Source organism: Limulus polyphemus, unplaced genomic scaffold (genome assembly GCF_000517525.1).
Source record: "Limulus polyphemus unplaced genomic scaffold, Limulus_polyphemus-2.1.2 Scaffold1105, whole genome shotgun sequence".
In the NCBI taxonomy this organism is placed as follows: domain Eukaryota; kingdom Metazoa; phylum Arthropoda; class Merostomata; order Xiphosura; family Limulidae; genus Limulus; species Limulus polyphemus.
In genome coordinates, this window is record NW_013666715.1 from 138343 (window position 1) to 157291 (window position 18949).

General features: G+C 35.2%; 1 protein-coding gene across 4 annotated transcripts in view; it reads left to right on the forward strand.

The window, feature by feature from the left end:
- LOC106462150 (microtubule-associated proteins 1A/1B light chain 3C-like) overlaps positions 1-18949 on the forward strand; it is a 77666-nt gene that overhangs the window by 18189 nt on the left and 40528 nt on the right. The window contains exon 1 of one of the 4 annotated variants that reach the window (XM_022389318.1): positions 11136-11279. The exons of 1 other annotated variant lie outside the window; for it this stretch is intronic. In XM_022389318.1, coding sequence (XP_022245026.1) covers positions 11222-11279 — 58 coding nt within the window. In that variant the 5' untranslated portion in view covers positions 11136-11221. 2 more of the 4 variants (XR_002611169.1, XM_022389317.1) reach the window with 2 other exon arrangements.

An 18949-nucleotide genomic window follows, 5' to 3' on the forward strand; every position in this document is an offset into this window, starting at 1 on the left:
CCAGTTTTAATGTAGGCGGTCCTATCTACCACATATCATAGTTTACAGCCAGTTTTAATGTAGGCGGTCCTATCTACCACATATCATAGTTTACAGCCAGTTTTAATGTAGGAGGTTCTATCTACCGCATATCATAGTTTGTATGCCTTTAACATTTCCAGCATAACTCCAAAAGAGAAAAAAAGGTCTAGACTTTATCAACTCCAGATGTTGAAGTAACTCAGTCGTCTGTTTTAGGATCTTTGTTCCTTCTTTGAGTTTGAAAGCTGGTACAAAATACACAGTTTTTTATCTTTGTTAGTCTAGAAATAATTTGTTCTCTCTGGTAAAAACCTGAAATTCTTTATGAAAATTACCAATTGGAACCAAGCCTATGTCTATTACAAAAACAATTTCGGTTAAAATATTTCTTCTCCCCACAGTTAGTCCATTGTATGATACCGAATAACAACTCAGTAGCAATACCATAATATTATTCACACACCTAACTTAATTCAGGCTATTAGATGGTGAGTTAAAAATGATTTAAAGCTCCATAAATACTAATTGGATTTCTAAGGACATAAGGGAGAAAATCGGGGATAAATGCCATAAGTTCAAGAACTTTACATGACAGAGACTTTTTTAAGCGAACTTTACTGGAAGGGTAATCCATTTCTGATATGATTTACTGTATTACCACTGCCCGTTAGTGAAGTGAATAAACTAAGTTCACTCAAATAAATGTTGTGTTTTTTTTCAATATCACATAAAATCTCCGCACTTATTCTTTTCATTCCAACGATATGAGACAATTAACAAATAGCGCTTTATTTTCTAACAATTATCAAATAAGTATGCATATTCATATATATACTTACACTTTTCAAACAAATTACAACTTATTAATTTAAATTAGATCACTAGTTTTTCAAAAGTGATGAGGATACAAAATCACGCTGAGATTAAATCTCTACAACTGGCTCTTTAAATCGTCTATCCTTGCTGAGAAGAAACTTAACAACAGCTTCACGGGGATCAAACTTAAAGGTGCTATCATCATTTAGAGCAATCATAATTCTTGCTTTTGCGGTTTCTTCTTGAATGTTCATGCGATGTGCAGATACATTTACATTATCAAGTGAAAGTAATATTTCCGGCAGTATACTGCGTGGCGTAGGTGTTACAATTACAGTGACCAATGCTGTGATGTTACGTACATGTTCTTTACACTGTCATCACTTGTGTGCTCCATGCTTCATATTTTTAAGTTTCCCTTCCTCTCCACTAGGATAGGGCACGTCTTCCATCGATAAAAATTTTCGTAATGTGGAACCTCGAGAAGTCAAAACATCAATAAAAATTGAATCATTCTTTTGCAATTGAATTTGTAGATTTTTAAAAATATTTAGCACATCTTTCATAACGCAGGTCAACCAGTGCTGAAGGCCTCCGTAATTACATGTTTTTAAAAATCCTACTGCATTATCTCTTGTTGTCTCCATTTTATTTAACACGTATTCACACTTGTGACTGGTCAACATCCATTAAGATTAAACAATACCGCAGATAAAAAATTCAAGAGATGCTCAACAAAACGCACTTAAAAATGAAAAGAGAACTGTTTACAATTACATAAGTGTTTCTGTTTGATTGTAGTTGAACACAAAGCTACACAATGGGCTATCTGTGCTCTGCCCACACACGGTTTCTAGTGTTGTAACTCCGCAGACATACCGCTGTGCTACTGGGGGGGGGGCACTCTTTGGAGCTATTTGGAGAGTATTTTCTAAAGCATGAAGCAACTGATTTTAAATTTGCAAGCCAAGTTTTCATTTCAAATACGATTGTCTACACACTTTCAATAGTAAGATTACGTCTATATGCAACGCACCAGAAAGTCAAAATATCCCTATTTATAGTCATCTTTAATCCCTCCCAAAAACTACTTTCAGAACCAGTGCTTGTACTTTCTCCATCAGTTGTTACTCCTGTCAGTTTATCTAAATCTGAATGTACTGAGGATAAAGCACAATTAGTTACATCTAATAGGCTCTCAACACAACTCTTATCCGACTTAGGTTCAGCTAAGAAAATATTTTTCATTTCAAAATCTTTAGAAATAAGATGTGCAGACTTGGTGATTAACACTGCCATCCACTCGTAGAGTAATGCAATGTAACTGTAACTGCATTCCATTAGCAATAATGAGCAGCATTTCGCGGTAGTAGTTCGGATCTCTGTAATGTAACATACTAGCAATTGGTGTTAATTCTTCAAATGTTGCATCTATGCCATATTTTTTGAATGCAATTTATTAGTCTATCGCTCTGCAATTGAGCGAGTGATCTAAACAGATAAAGTTCCTAACAAAGAGTTATTGTACACAAGACGAAAAAGATATTTCTCTGCTTTTTCTTTTCAAGAATTTCACCTATAGACGTTTGACAGATTATTGCTGTCACTGTTTCTCTAGCTGTTCATGTCGTGTGACTTCCATATGCGCTTTTGATTTGATATGTTCTATCACTTCTATCAATTTGTCACTATTATTTGCTCTTACGCCATAAGACATGCAAATAATACCCTCGTGAGCATTTTTTTTCCTACTGATTCATATTTTTCGCATGTAATGCACTTCATATATTGCCTGTTACCTTTGTTTGGTTCAGGTACAAACATGTTTGCTAATAAACACGAATATTTCTCAGTCAGCCAAGTTACATCAACCTTTTTTTCTTTTGTACCATTGCGACGATGTTGTTGAAACGATTTCCACATTGTAAGAATTTGGAACATTAGCTGGCAATCTTGTTTCAGTACTCGCTATTAATCAAAGAGGTCGCTTGTGTAGTTATTTCAGAACTGGATGAGCTACATAGTATGCAAATTCTTAGTAACCATCTGCTAACATAGGGTAAGTTTCACCTTTTGCTTCATGGATGTGTAACAGGTTTTTCAAAATTTAAAATAAAGTCAATCATTGAGATTTTATTACTCACCTTTATATTAAAAACTAAATAGTTTACTACAACTAAGAGTAAGAATTACACTCAATTGCCGAGCTAGATATTTCAATTAACCAAGATTAGCCCTGGGTAGACGTAAGCTACAGCTACAACTGACAAGATAAAACTTCCATATACATAAATTTAAATACACATTGCAGCATTTTCTTTAAAAAAAACTTATAAAACAAAAAACAAGTCTCCTGAGAAAAATTATGTAAATATTATTCCAACCAATCTCTTCTGATTGCTTTCAAAATGAAATTATGTACTACTCAAGCATTTTCAAAGGAAGTTATGCTAGTTTATAAAAAAGATGTACATGAAAATTTTACTATGATACCAAGACATAGAAGACTATTTACGAACAAAGTTATGCTGTAGCTCACAAGGTTTTAGCACGACGTGGGTAATTTTTCTAATTGAACATTCTATAGAAAGTTATTCTTAAATTTGGACAGCTAAAACTTTACTATGGCGCATATAAATAAGGCGCAATAAATTACCTCCGTCACCTTTTTATTGGATTTTGATGAAACTTGGTGGACATGCTATTCCTCATTATATTGCCAAAAATGGTCCGTGTCCGTTGATAAAAGCCCCCCAGTGGCACTGCGGTATGTCTGCGGACTTACAACGCTAGAATCCGGTTTTTGATACCCGTGGTGGCCAGAGCACAGATAGCTAATTGTGTAGCTTTGTACTTAATTACAAGCAAACAAAGAAGCCGTTGATAAAGATGGGCATACGGGCACATTATCGTATTTTTGGAGGGCCAAATATGATCAACGCTGCGTGGCGAAGGTATACACTCTACTGAGTCCCCCTCTAGTTTTTTAAATGAAGTTATGTAATACCATAATGACTCAAAATAATTTGACATTTTTGCTAAAGAACAAACAGTGTTGCCAGCCAAACATTTCAAAAATCTGAATAATTTTTCTGAAAACATCCATAGAAACCTATAGACTTGATAAATAAAAAAACAAACTGTAAGAAAAATGTGTACATTTACAATAGAGAAAAACTATATTTCTCATGATCAAACCTGGACATTAGTAATGTAAAACTTAATTTTAGCGGTCATGTATTTATAATTAAGTTATTATTGTATAAAAACCAGTACTTGTTTTTAATTCTCTATTTCTAGAAATTGTTCGTGATTGAATTTTGTCTGAAATCTTATCCGTTGTTTTAAAATTCTTCCACTTTTATAAGTTTTCAGACAATTGAAAGTGCTTGAAAAGTTTTTTGTTGTTGTTTTCAGTTGGGCTTAGATTTAACTAAACATTGCTTTCAGTTTTATTATTTTCGTTATATTTATTTCGAATGCTCTCACTTATGATGCATATCTTGAACCGCATAATACAAATTAAAATACCACAATTATCAGATTGGATGTTGTTGTTTTTTTATGTTGTAAAGCTAACAATACTGACAACAATAATGTTGTCAATACAAATTAAATTACCACAATAATCAGATTGGATGTTGTTGTTTTTTTATGTTGTCAAGCTAACAACACTGACAACAATAATGTTGTCAATACAAATTAAATTACCACAATTATCAGATTTGATGTTGTTGTTTTTTTATGTTGTCAAGCTAACAATACTGACAACAATAATGTTGTCAATACAAATTAAATTACCACAATTATCAGATTGGATGTTGTTGTTTTTTTATGTTGTCAAGCTAACAACAATACTGACAACAATAATGTTGTCAATACAAATTAAATTACCACAATTATCAGATTGGATGTTGTTGTTTTTATCTTGTCAAGCTAACCTTTGAAGTTGAATATTGGGATTGTCTCATTTACTTTGCTATCACTGTAACATTATAATCAGGTTTTCTCTATAAATGCTGTCCCATTACACACAGCACACGTAGGTCTGATGTTTACTTTTATGATGCCCCCCAGTGGCACAGCGGTATCTCTGCGGACTTACATCGCTAGAAACCGGCTTTCGATACCCGTGGTGGGCAGAGCATAGATAGCCCATTGTGTAGCTTTGTGCTTAACTTCAAACAAACAAACAAAAATTTATGATTTTATAATAAACATACCTCTATTCACATTTGGGCATTCGTCTTCCGTTTTATTATCACATATTGTTATTAACTATTGTCGTCAGGTCTGACGATAATCGTTAATATGTGACACTAAAGAAGATGATGAACGTTCAGATGTGAGTAAAGGTGAGTTTAATATGTGACACTAAAGAAGATGATGAACGTTCAGATGTGAGTAGAGGTGAGTTTAAAGCTATAGTCCCGAGGTTTATAAGATATCATGACGCTAAATCAGTTCAATCACAGCAACAAAAGTAAAGTTACTAAATACACTTTACCCTAATAACAATAAAAAATATCGTTTGTCACATTTTGACAATAGTTGTTTATTGAAAAATGTAAACACTGTCATTTGTACTGGCATGTTTACCTTTTTATATTAATTAATAATTATTGTTGAAATTTGACGCGTTTGGTAGTTTTAACTATTATTATTATTAAAAGTATAATTAATAACTATATGTTTATTGGTATAACTGAACCAATTTAGTTTCATGAGATTTTATCTTATAGTCTGTGGGACTACAGCTTTAACAATAGATAATTAATGTAAACAGCAGACCCATGTATATAGCGTTTATTTGTCCGATTTTATGTCATTAGTTTTCTACAATGCCGAATCTATTTCTAAGTAATTTATTTCACACATTATGGCGCCACCACTAAACGTCAAACAAGCTATGGAAATTTATTAGGTCTATTTTATTACTAAAAACGTTGCTGTGCTTTAGGCTTATTTTAGCCTTTAGTTGAGGTGAATTCTGTACTTTTACAGTGATATGAATATTCGTTAATTTTAAATTGCACAATATGCGACAGAAAAAAAATTTAAACAAAACAAAAAACTAAGCAAAATATTTCGCTCACCCTTATGGCAAATTGATTCTTTACAGAATATTCACACATTCAGTCCCTGTTAATGCTATCATTCAAATAATCATTCAGTTCAAAATCGTAACAGCACGTTCGCGATGTGATAACTCCGGTTACGAGCCTGCTCACCAGCCATCTCTGGCATGAGCAATTGGGTAATATACATTTGCAATTCGTCTAGACGTATTTTAAGAACATTTACACTAACATACTAAAAGAGATTTAGTATTGTAGAACACATTGTATGAGAGCATTATGCAATTAAAGATAATGTCATTATTCTCGTCTTAACACAATTGTGTAGTAAGTCTCTGTTAAGTACAAAAATGCTATTAAATCTGTCGTTTTTCTTTTAAATTAAAATATATTCATTTCCTTTTTACTTGAGTTCAGGTTATTTATAAATTTGAATCTAAATAATGTAAGCAGAGTAATAGGTTTAAGTTGAAATGACAGATTTAGCGCCATGTCTGTAGCAGATTCTTTCTTCTTAATGATGTAGTAAATGTTTATAACTATGTGACAGCTATGTGTTCTTATGATCTAATCATTATAAGATATATAGATATACACACTTCATGGAAAAACCCCCTCCCAGTTTGTATGTTAAAAAAATGTATGTTACATGAGCACATAACAAGGAAAGGTTATAGAACTGTAGGTTTGGTTTATTTGTAGTTAAACATAAAGCTACACAATGGATTATCCGTACTCTGCTCACCACGGGTCTCGAGACCCGGTTTCTAGCGTTGTAAGTCGGCAGACATGCCGTTGTGCCACTGGGGGCCGGAACTATACGAAAGCTAAGGATTTGTTCAAGAGAGAGATTAGGAAATCACAAAAGTTTGTGAGCAGCACCGTAACCAAAACTAATGTTCTACTTAGTTCAAACTTGGGTTTCAAGGTATGCTATCCAGTGTATGTGTGTGTGTGTGTGAAGGAAGCCAAAAAATAGCCAAGGACACGACCTCTGTGTCCTCATAGCAAGTTATGGCCATGCTTATGAGAACCTGCTGGTTGGTAATGTTAAAATCAGAAGCTAGGTTTGTAACTACGTTAAATGTAAGCAAAATGTTAAAATAGGAATTGGGCCCTTAAGAGATGCTGATGACGAGGTTCATGTTAAAAACTATGTGATGGCTGAACTTTTAAAAGTTTTCTTGTGTTTTACAAGGGCAGCTGTTGACAATATTCCTGACTCTGAGCATTGCATTGTATAAGAAATATTGGAAGTGGTGAATATAAATAAGCAGATTTTGAAGGATTGGAAAGTTGCTTAAGTTACTACTGTGGATGATAAGAGTTGTCATGGAAATTATAGTCCAGTTAGTCCTACTTCTTTAGGGGGAAAAGTTCCAGACAATCTTGAAAGAAGCTTTGCAAAATCAGCTAATCAAATATGATATCATAAAAGAAAATCAACATGGATTTATTAAAGAGAAATTTTTTTCGAAGATATTACATGTTACATTTTACATACAAAAAAATTCTTGAAAAAAAAAGAGAAACACTTTTCACACACACGGAAGAATATTTAGAAGCACGGGAGAACATTTGTTACACAGAAATACATTTGCACACACACACATAACATTTTACACATGGAAGTGCACAGTGGCATGTCTGCGGACTTACACCACTAGAAAACGGGTTTCGATACCCGTGGTGGGTAGAGCACGGATAGCCCATTGTGGAGTTTTGTGTCTAACTTCAAACAAACAAACACACGAGAGAATATTTATTGACAGAACACTTACTGATATAAATATGTATATAGATAGTTGTGTAGTTGTGTTTGTACGGGATAAAACACTTGCAATGTGAAAAACAAACAAACACAGGAGAGAAAATTTATTGACAGAACACTTACTGATATAAATATGTATATAGATAGTTGTGTAGTTGTGTTTGTACGGGATAAAACACTTGCAATGTGAAAAACAAACAAAAACAATGATATATATAATGAATTAGTCGCATTATACAGGCTTAACATTTCTTTTTTACATAATTACAATCTTACAAACAATATACATCCGCTTAAAAATAAGTTTCAACTGGTAACATTAATCTTATTTTTCACATTCTCTGTTTTAAAATAATGGAAGTGATGATGCCGCAGTTTAAGAAAAAAAAGGTTTGAAAACATCATTTAATTAACTTTAATCATATGTTGTGGTTTTGTTACTTAAGATTAGTAATGTGTGCAAAAAGCCCATAAATGTTGGTTTACCTTATGTAACACCTGGGCTATACGGCCAGGTCAAAGACCCCAAAGGCTCGGAAATAGCATACCCCCAACTGCTGGCCAGAGGGAATGTAACCATCAGCAGCACACCCCCAACTGCTGACCAGAGGGAATGTAACCATCAGCAGCATACCCCCAACTGCTGGCCAGAGTGAATGTAACCATCAGCAGCATACCCCCAACTGCTGGCCAGAGGGAATGTAACCATCAGCAGCACACCCCCAACTGCTGACCAGAGGGAATGTAACCATCAGCAACATGCCCCGCGTACACGGCTACTCTTAACTGGTAGCAGGATTACTATTATAGTTATAACATCTCCACATCTTGAAATGGAGTGTCTATCGGTATATAGCTGGCTCGAACCTTGGACCTTGTGATTCGTAGCTCGGCACGCTAACCAGTGTATCTCACCCGGCTTTCATATATGTACTTTGAATTTCCATATTTCGTGACATTCATATATAATTATTATTCACGGAAAAAAAGTTTGTAAAAATGGGCTTATTCAACAACCCTCTATTCTAATCTCTTCGTTTCCTATCAAACGTTGGGCTGGATGTGGCTTGGTGGTTAGCATGCCCGGATGATGACCCCGAGGATTCATGGTTTGCGTGTCGATACCGCAAAAACGCGCCCCACTCTTTGGTTTGTTTGTTTACTGGAAGTTAAGCACAAAGCTACACTATGGGCTGTCTGTGCTCTGCCCATCACGAGTATCGAAACTCGGTTTCTAGCGTTGTAATTCCCCAGACATACAGCTGCGCCACTGGGGGGCCCACTCTTTGGAGCTATAGATGTGATATAAGACTGACAGTCAAATCCCTCTGTTTGGTAAGAAATGAGTAGACCAAGAGCTGGCGGTGGGTGTTGTTTGGTTAGATAGCCTTTCCCCTTTTCTATAAATTACGAGCTTGCGCGAAAACTGTGAAATAAATAAAACATGTCGAACTGAACTAAAAAAAAGGGTTGGTTGCCAATTAGTATAATTTCAGAACAACTGTCATATCTTTCTGCTATTGGATAACAAGTGATTTCTTATAGCTTCTTACATTGGCGTTTAATTTTCACATTCAATTACCAAGTCTATTATTCTGTAAGAAACTAAACAGTATAAAAGTACGCCATATAAGGCCATTCATGCTTTAAAACGATGTATCTTCTAGTTCTCCTTTTCTCTCTTATTAGCAGCTTAATCTCTCTCCCAACTAGACAAAAAAAGTAATCATAAGGTTGAATTACTTAGGCTAGCTTTTATTTCGAGGATTCCTCATTACCATGTAGTGCTCAGGGCGTCGGTAAAATCTGTTAAACAGACGGTCAAGGACTCGCGGAAGTTTATGATTGAGTTCAAGCACAAGACCGCAGGGGTGCGCTGTAATCGCGTTGAAAAATTATAGTGCCACCAGTCCTTAATTAAATCAAGAGGAATACGATCTAAAGTGAGAATAACACTGGAAGTAAATATACTTATTTTTCGACGTTGCTCCGCTCGATTTTTCTGTTTTTAATTCCTTGTTAATTTTCTGCGATTTTTTTTTTCAACTACAGCTTTTATCATTTGGTAAGTGTTACTTCATGAACTTACTTGAAATTACCAAAGTCATGTTTGAATTAAGCATGCAGAGATATAGTGAGGGGCGGGGGGCTCGGGTGATGCCCCCAAATATTCCATTTGTCAGCATAAGTCCAGTTTTTTGTGAATTATGTTGGCAAATTTGTATTCATCTTTTTGGGGAAACTTTGGGAGAAAAATTATTAGTTTCCTGTTGCGACAAATTTTTAAGCAAAGAACGAAAATACTAAGGAAAATTCGGCAGATAACCGGCAAAAGGTGATAAAATTCCTAATTGGATCATGTTAATGCACTGTGTAATTAAAGAAATAAGAGAAACACAAGGTATTCGGATCGCTGTCCACATCCTGCTCATGCTGATTTTGTCGGTAAAATTCAATTATATACCCCTCCAAATATAAGGACTTCGCTTCGCCCATGGAAACACGTCTGCCTCGAAAATATCACAATATTGACGTGTTTTGTTTGCTTATTTCAGAGTTTCGATCAAAGCTACACAAGAGCTATCTGTTCTTAATTTTGAAATGATAAACTAGAGAAAAGACAAACCAGTCAACAACCCTCACCGCAGACCTTTGATGTGGAATTTGATTGTCACTTTTATAACATACCCATAACCCCAAAATACAAAGCGCACTTTTGCAGATTCACAATGTATGCATTTTATATGCCACAAAATGTGGCCTGTTTGGATAGAAAAAGAGCAAAATATATATTTCTAAAACATATTAAGCCTAGTTTGGGGTGTGTTTGAAACATATTATCACTTGTGGTATTATTCTGTCCAATTTTTAATCTAGCTGTGTGTATAGCTTAGAAAAAGTAAGTTCGTTGATTAATGACTTATTTGCAATAAGTGACTTACTTGGTAAAGTTGAAACATCAAATATATACTTATGTACACTTATCACTCATGTGTTGAACTCAAAGGTAATAATGTGTTGATTATATTCTCTGAGAACAAAATAAAGTCAATGTGTAGTGTGACAAATTGTTAGTATGCCGGGCTGTGTATCCCAAGGTCCATGGTTCGCACCCCGTTACCCACTAGTCGACTAGAGTCGCCAGAGAGTTGGCGGTGGATACTGTTGACTAGCTCTCCTAACTCTAGTCTATCAGTTCGTAAATTAGGAACGAATATGTGCAGACAGCCTTGTGCAGCTTTGCGCAAATATTAGAATAAAAATTGAATAACTGCATATCAGAATTATTAATTTGTAATCCACGGTCAACTTCTCCGTCGCCCCACGTTTCAACTGCACGTGTAAGCGTACATCTAACTGACGCGCCCCCTACCCGACGTCAAGTTTCTACCAATCAAGTTTAAATTGTTCACGTGGCTTTCTGAGTGACGTTATCTCAGCTGGTTGATTTTGCTCACCGGTGTTATTTGTTCACAACTGTTCGAGATAGCTGAATTTATTGATAGCTTACTTTGTTCTGTCTAAAACTACAGACATGACTCCTGGCGCTAGTAGCGGCACAGTGAGAACTTTCAAGCAGAGGAAGTCATTCGGTAAGAATAAAATACTTTCACCTGTTTGTTTCACTGCTGAATTTATTGATAGCTTACTTTGTTCTGTCTAAAACTACTGACATGACTCCTGGCGCTAGTAGCGGCACAGTGAGAACTTTCAAGCAGAGGAAGTCATTCGGTAAGAATAAAATACTTTCACCTGTTTGTTTCACTGTCCAGAAAAAAAAAACAAGTCTTACCCTTTGGGGGAAAAGGTCGTATTGCTTGTTACTTAATATCAGTAACACGCACGCAAAGGGTAAAATTAAAAGCAAAGCTTGAACTGAATCAAATTTTAGTTTCACCAAATTCGTTGTAAGAATTCAATATTTCAGAAAAAATAGATACACCGTATGACAGGTTTTAATTTTAAAGCCCAAAGTTGTTGTTCTTGACCGTGAAAACCTTTATTATCTATTTTTTTTACATGAATTTGGAATTAATGAAGCCGGGAAATAGCGGTATAAGTTTCAGAATCTCGGTAAGAAAAAAAATAGTATATGGTTTTATTGGTAATACACTCGTATTTTAAACCGTAACGATAACTGGAGTACATTTTGTAAATTAATGTTCAATGTGATTAAAGCTTGAATCGGACGTTGATATATTCGTCAGTTGAATATGATGATATATTCAACAGGAATTAATCAAACTAAGTAGCATCCAGCGAAGGTGTAATACCAAAACGTAGATGACACTAACATTTTTAATTTCGTACAAGCTGGTCTTACTTTTTAAGTAACTAAACATAACCCCCTTCTTTAGTACGGTACTGATTTTATTCCGGTTGTTAATACAAAGTATTCATTGTGTTGTTTTATAATCTGAACTTTAATCGTAAATCGATTGTTAAAAGGACGTCATGTAATCCATATCTACATTAGTTCTTCTGATTTCGTTCGAACGATCTTGTATATTACTAAGTCACTATTAGTATTTGTAAAAAGCATTTAAGGTGTTTACAATTTTATATAAAACTCGTGCAAAGGTTATAATATAAGATGAAATTATCCTTGAGCATTTTTGGGGCAACGATGTATTTTAAAACAACGTACAAGTATTATATCAAGAGTTATAAAACAAGTTGACCTTGCATGTTTCGGAGACTAACAATAACATGTTTCGTTACATCAAAAAACTTTGAATTTCAATATAATTTTATATTGAGATATTTAATTCTGTAGTACGAACGAAGTATTTAAATAAATGAACTTTGCAGCTGTTGTACAGGTTGGGTCTGATCTATAAGTAATGTAGGTTAATAACATGACTCGACAATGACCTTCAAGAATAAAACCGGCATCTTACCGCATCAAGATCCATAACATTTAATGACGCGCCACCTAGTCCATTCAGATCCATTGTTTCTCTTGCGTTAAATTGTGCAAGTTTTGTAGTTCGGATTCGTTCAACATTTTAATAGCATAAAACCTGTCGATCTCGGAAACGTTTTAAAATAAAACTTGTATATTTCATATTAATAAAGGTTCTGTGCGAATTTGTCATGAACTAGTCTTTTGGTTAAACCCGTTTTTGCAACTTAGTGTATTACGTTTGCTTCACGGTAAACGTAACGTCGTTTAAGATGGATTTGAACTTTCTGACGTCTTGAATAATATTCACTTACGTGATCAAAACGCAAAATTTAAAGCATGCCATTGTTGTAACTTTCTTTACGGGTTCTTTTAAATTACAAGAGGGAATAATATAATATGCGATATATGCAGAAAGAGGTGTGGCTGGTTTAAATTTTTTTATTTAATAATTTATTTTCCAGGTGTTTTATTTGGTCATTGATGTTCGTTTTTATCTCGTTTATGTCTTTTTTTTTAATTGATCTTTTTGTACATCTTAAATTTTATCATCACAGCCTCTCCCTCTGTTTCTTTGTCTTTCCGTATTTCTTCATTTTGTTGTTGTAGTCTCTCTGTACACCTCCAGAAGTTACGTTCTTTTTTTTCCATCAGATTTATTTTCTGTTAAATGGTTCGTCACTTTATTGTAACTTCTTAAATTCTTGTCTCTTTCCCACTGATTTTTTTAAATTTTATTTCATTTTCTTCTTGGTTTTCCTTTAATTTTCTGTCTCGCTCTTCTCTCTATTCTTTTTAGGATTTCCGGGTGGGACAGTGGTAATTTTACGAAGGTTACAACGCCAAAATCCGGGGTTCGCTTCCCCTCGGTGGACCCAGCAAATAGCCCAAAATATCTTTTAGATCTTTTAATTTTCTATTTTATTCCGCTAATTTTCAATATTTTTCTTCTTGGTAGTTTTAATTTTCTTTCTTTCTTAAATTTTCTATTCCTTTCTCCATGAACTTGACTTAACACGAACAGCATCATCATCTCGAGTAGTCCTTGAATCTCACTACTTGACCTCGTGGTTGGCATCTTCAACGGTTGAGATTCAGTTTCAAGTATATTCTATTTTATTTTCACCAAGGTAAACCCCACTTCTGACAACAAATTGTTATAACGTTATTTCTTCTTTGCGGGTTCTTTATTAATCAAGTGAAAATAATTAAACATCCAGACCACTTAAGGAGACGAAATCGGTTTATTTTCTCCTTTAAACGTTTCTACAAGTTCATGACTGCCGTAAAATATTGTAAATTGATTAAGCCTGCAAATGACGTCATACCTCTCTAACAATAGTGCTAGGACTAACGTATAATCAATCCACAATAGCACAATACCTCTATCTCATCTCACTCATAACTAACTTCTCGCTTCAGGAAACGTCGCTTTTATAATCCACCTTTGTTATAGGAATTTCTAGGACTAATGTGAACTTCACATTACATCATCAAAAACCCATTAGTCCCGCTAACCAACAAATAAATTCCAAAATATATAATGCAGTTGTACTCGGTCAAAACATGGGAGTGTGTATTTGACTAGAATATTCATAAAATATTCAAACATGGAAACGGAACATATTGATGTCCCCCCCCCCACTAGAGCCTGCAAGGAGTTTACCCTTCACCAAAGCTTGCTCTGTTCCCCCTGAAAGTTTGGTAATGAGTAGATTACAAAACGCCATGTGGAATAATTGGAATGCATCAAAATGTGATCAAGGCGATAATTCAAATCTTAACAATCTTAGGCTTAGTCCTATCTGTATTATGTTAGGGTTGAACCTCACTGACCGGTTGTTGACGTGATCGGTAGAAATAGTGAACCTCACTGGCCGGTTGTTGACGTGATCGGAAGGAAGAGTGAACCTCACTGACCAATTGTTGATGTGATCGGAAGGAAGAGTGAACCTCAATGAACAGTTGTTAACGTGATCTGTTGGAATTTGTTTATAATATCATAAAACTCGCAAGGAATCAAAACCACAGATACGAAGAGTGCACAAACAGGTGCCTGGATGACTGTCAAAGCATATGTAGTTTTAGTTACTCGGCACGCGCTAATCAACCTGTAGAAAAGAAAATATAGCATATTTGAGTAATGTATCACAGAACGGCTCTCCAATCTGCATTCCTTTCTAGAGTTTAGGTAATGTATCACAGCACGACCACCCAGATTGTCTTCCCTTATCAACTATTGATAAAGCATCACAAAATGACTCTCCAATCTGCATACCCCTTATCGACTATAGGTAATGTATCACAACTCCCAAGGTAACTCCTTAGGTAATGTATCAAGAACGACTCTCCAATCTGCATTCCCCTTATCGACTATAGGTAATGTATCACAACTCCCAAGGTAACTCCTTAGGTGATGTATCAAGAACGACTCTCCAATCTGCATTCCCCTTATCGACTATAGGTAATGTATCACAACTCACATGGTAATTCCTTGGGTAATGTATCAAGAACGACTCTACAACCTGCATTCCCCTTATCGACTATAGATAATGTATCAAGAACAACTCTCCAATCTGCATTCCCCTTATCGACTATAGGTAATGTATCACAACTCACAAGGTAATTCTTTGGGTAATGTATCAAGAACGACTCTACAACCTGCATTCCCCTTATCCACTATAGGTAATGTATCAAGAACAACTCTCCAATCTGCATTCCCCTTATCGACTATAGGTAATGTATCAAGAACAACTCTCCAATCTGCATTCCCCTTATCGACTATAGGTAATGTATCACAACTCCCATGGTAACTTCTTAGGTAATGTATCAAGAACGACTCTACAACCTGCATATTTCTTCTCGACTTCAGAAAACGTATTTGTAGAATAATTCTCCTTCTTCACTATTTATAGATGTAAAGTTGTAGTAGATATTAGCATCTCTCTCCATTATGACTCCCACCCATATTTATGTCACTACGTTCGGAGAGGTAAAAATGTAAGAGCAAAAAGAGAGGGAAAGAAGAGAGACGGTTGCTTGGCTTTATGCCTCTTCCCATAGTTACCACGGTAATCCTTTGTGGATTCGTGTTGTATCATACGAATGAATTCGATGTAACGTTTGAACGTCTGCATCTTCAATATTATATGTGAAGTACTACGTGATTTGCATTTCTTCTTGATTAATTAACGTGTTTAATGTGTTTGTCCAAAATCTGTGTCGTTAGCAGTGACTGAGCTGCTACTGACTGAACATAGTTCTTAATTGCGCCATTTAGCACTCCAAGTTCAAATAACGTTTTGTCACCAGAACTATCTTGCCAGTCAAATCCAGAGTATCAAGACAATGAGATACTGAAATGATAACTTAAGTAACCAATAGAAATGTTTATTTTTATTTTTTTGTTCTTAGTCATCATATTATTTTCTCTTAAATGATACTTTTCTTTTTTAAAACTTATGGTAGCAAGTTTAACTGTTTTCAAAGATAAAAGTTATTTGAAAGCAATTCTTTTTTTCTTTTTTGAAAACAGACACCGGGAATTTGTCGTCTGTATATATAGAACTTCAAAACAACTTATGTTTTAGACTTTAGCTTATTTACGTTTTAACATCGATTTTGATTTCAATATTCTATATGTATATATGACGTCATATTGACATGTTTTCTCGCTAAAGACAGTGTAATAACGAGTTCGTATTTCAGTCGAACTGAGCGAATCAAGGTTCAACTGATTTTTACGAAATTCTGGCGTGAACGTTTGAGCACGTGCTCGTTTTCTGCTTTATATGTTAGTGTTGTGTAATGAAACCTACTTCCGAGATAATCTGCCTGTATTGCCACGAGTGTAAGTAAAGTTCAGTTTAAGATTTAAAATAAATAAAGATATATAAACAGTCCAAAGACTAGAAGTTTCAGAAACGTCCAACGATTACGTGGATGAATGGGGGGGGGGGGCAGGAAACTCGATATTTCTTAGGACTAATATATTAAGTAATATATATATATATATATTATATATCGCGTACTACTATTGTGTGGGGTTGTATTTCAGTGGACAAGCGGCTTTGTAATAACAAATATATTTAACTGTGGCTTAGATCCTGTGACATCTAGGGTCAAAGGGATGAGATATGTTCCCAAACATTGCTGTGTCGGGTGAAGCAAGCGCAGTGTTTCACAACCAGTAAGTAGGTCGCGAAATACCTGGCGTGTTGCAGGGGGGCTCCAGGTATTTCGCGAATTTCCGATTCCCAACATTATAAATATGTTTTGTTGTATTTCTTTGGTGTAATTCGATTTGAGAGCAAGACAGAACTAGGTTGCTTACAAAATACAGTACTAAGATAGAGTCAAATACAATGAATTGTGGGCGAAAACGAAGGAACGAGATAAATACTTGGAAGGAAGTGAAGTTGTACTACTAAGAGAGCAAAAATAATAGAAAACGTTATGTTATAAGAAACGAATAAAAAAGTTTAAAGTGAAAATACTGCATAGCTGTTTTCATTTATGTAGCATTATTCCTTAGAAGTTAATATAGGAACGGGTCCTTTTGAAATTTGTCTGTTTGTTGTTATGCGAAAAGGCTACATAATGGGCTATTTGTGATGTATGTTCATCACGGGTAAGGAACCGTTGCAAAACCTTAAACTTACCGCTGAGCCAGCGCGGGGGGGGGATTAACGTTTTGGGGCTGATGTACAGGATGCTGTATCAATATCAAATGACACAGGAAGTGGCACCTAGAAAGGAAAAGAAATATACGACGAATCGTAACCTTCAGTTGTGGCTCAGTTTAAGGTTTCAGCCCGAATGCCAATGCGTCATTTCTGAGAGGTGTTTGCAGTTAAAAGCACGAAACTCTCAAAGTTAGAGAGACATCGCCAAACGCAACGTTCGACTGATGAGAGTAAACCTGAGCTTATTTTTTAAAAAAAACTGCAGAAGATACAAAAATAAAAATGTTCTACTCTATTTCAAAGTAGCTCCCACCCCCAGTGGCTGAGCGGTGAGTTGAAATTTTATAATGCTAAGATTCGAGCTTTGATACCCGTGGTGGGCGCAACACAGATAACCCATTATGTAGCTCTGTCTTTAAAACAAACAAGCAAAAACCATCTCAGCATGTATTAAAAGCCTTCTTACTATTAGCTAAATGTAAGAACGCGCGCAAACTTCCGGTAAAATTGTTGTTGCCAGCTGCTTTGGATATGTGGACAGAAATACTTGGATTTAATGAGGCGCACTAGAAGAGTATTTACTGGTTAGTGCAGAAGTCCCCACAAATATAACAAATGAGGAGATTTTTAAAGTTTTGGACACTCTCATGAAGAAAGAGGAATGTTAGTGTTGCTACCATCGGTGCAGCACCTGTGACAAAGAGCAAATCTAAGGTCGTTAGGCAAAGTTCTGAAGTAGCAAAAGAAACTGTTGGCATCATTGTTTCCTTCACTCAGATGTCTTAGATACAGGGCTTATTTTGTTTATGCTCTATATGGTGTCTTATCCTGTCTAATAACTGCGAAAATGAACTTTTTGAAATTCCATGTACCGGAGCTCTGATAAGGAAATTTCTGGATGTTTTTCTTTCCAGATTTTTGAACCGAGATAAACTTGAATATCCCAACATTGCATAAAGATTGTTGATTATTGTTCTTACTTTTAGAGTAAAGTCACATCTGGCTATCTGTTGTGTCTACAGCGGGGAACCGAACCCCTGATTTTAGCGTTATAAGCCCGTAAACCTAATGCTGTCCTACCGGGGGACTACAAAAAAGAGCTATCAGAAGTTTGCTGCTATTTAAAACAAGGTACTTAGTTGAAAGATTTTCAGAAATGATAGAGATAAAAAGAAAGTACGGGAAGGAGCTTTACATTAGTGATAGTCTCGGGATTAACATTTTACCAGTAATGCTTGGACTGTGGAATGCTTAATCAGATCTAGTAGGCACAAATCACCCTTGAGGTGAGATATATACATCAATTGCAATCGACGTGTTCGAAGGAAAACGAAGTTTAATAATAAACAACATTACGACACTTATGATATACAACATTGTTTATTAACAGAAAAGGGACATAAATAAACGTTTCGGAATTCTATCAGATTCCATCTTCAGTATCTAAAGCAAAATCAAATAAATTTGCATAAATCTTTGGACATTGTCAAAGTATAATTGCTAAATATAACGATAATTAAACAAATAAAACAGTAATCATGGGGAGAAACTACAGCAAGAAAACAGACACACAAAAAGAAGTAAAATCAGTAATACGAACATATCAAAAAATGTATAATTTAAATGAAGACTGAACGTTGTTCAGTGTTGGAGAGTGCTGTTTGATGTGGAG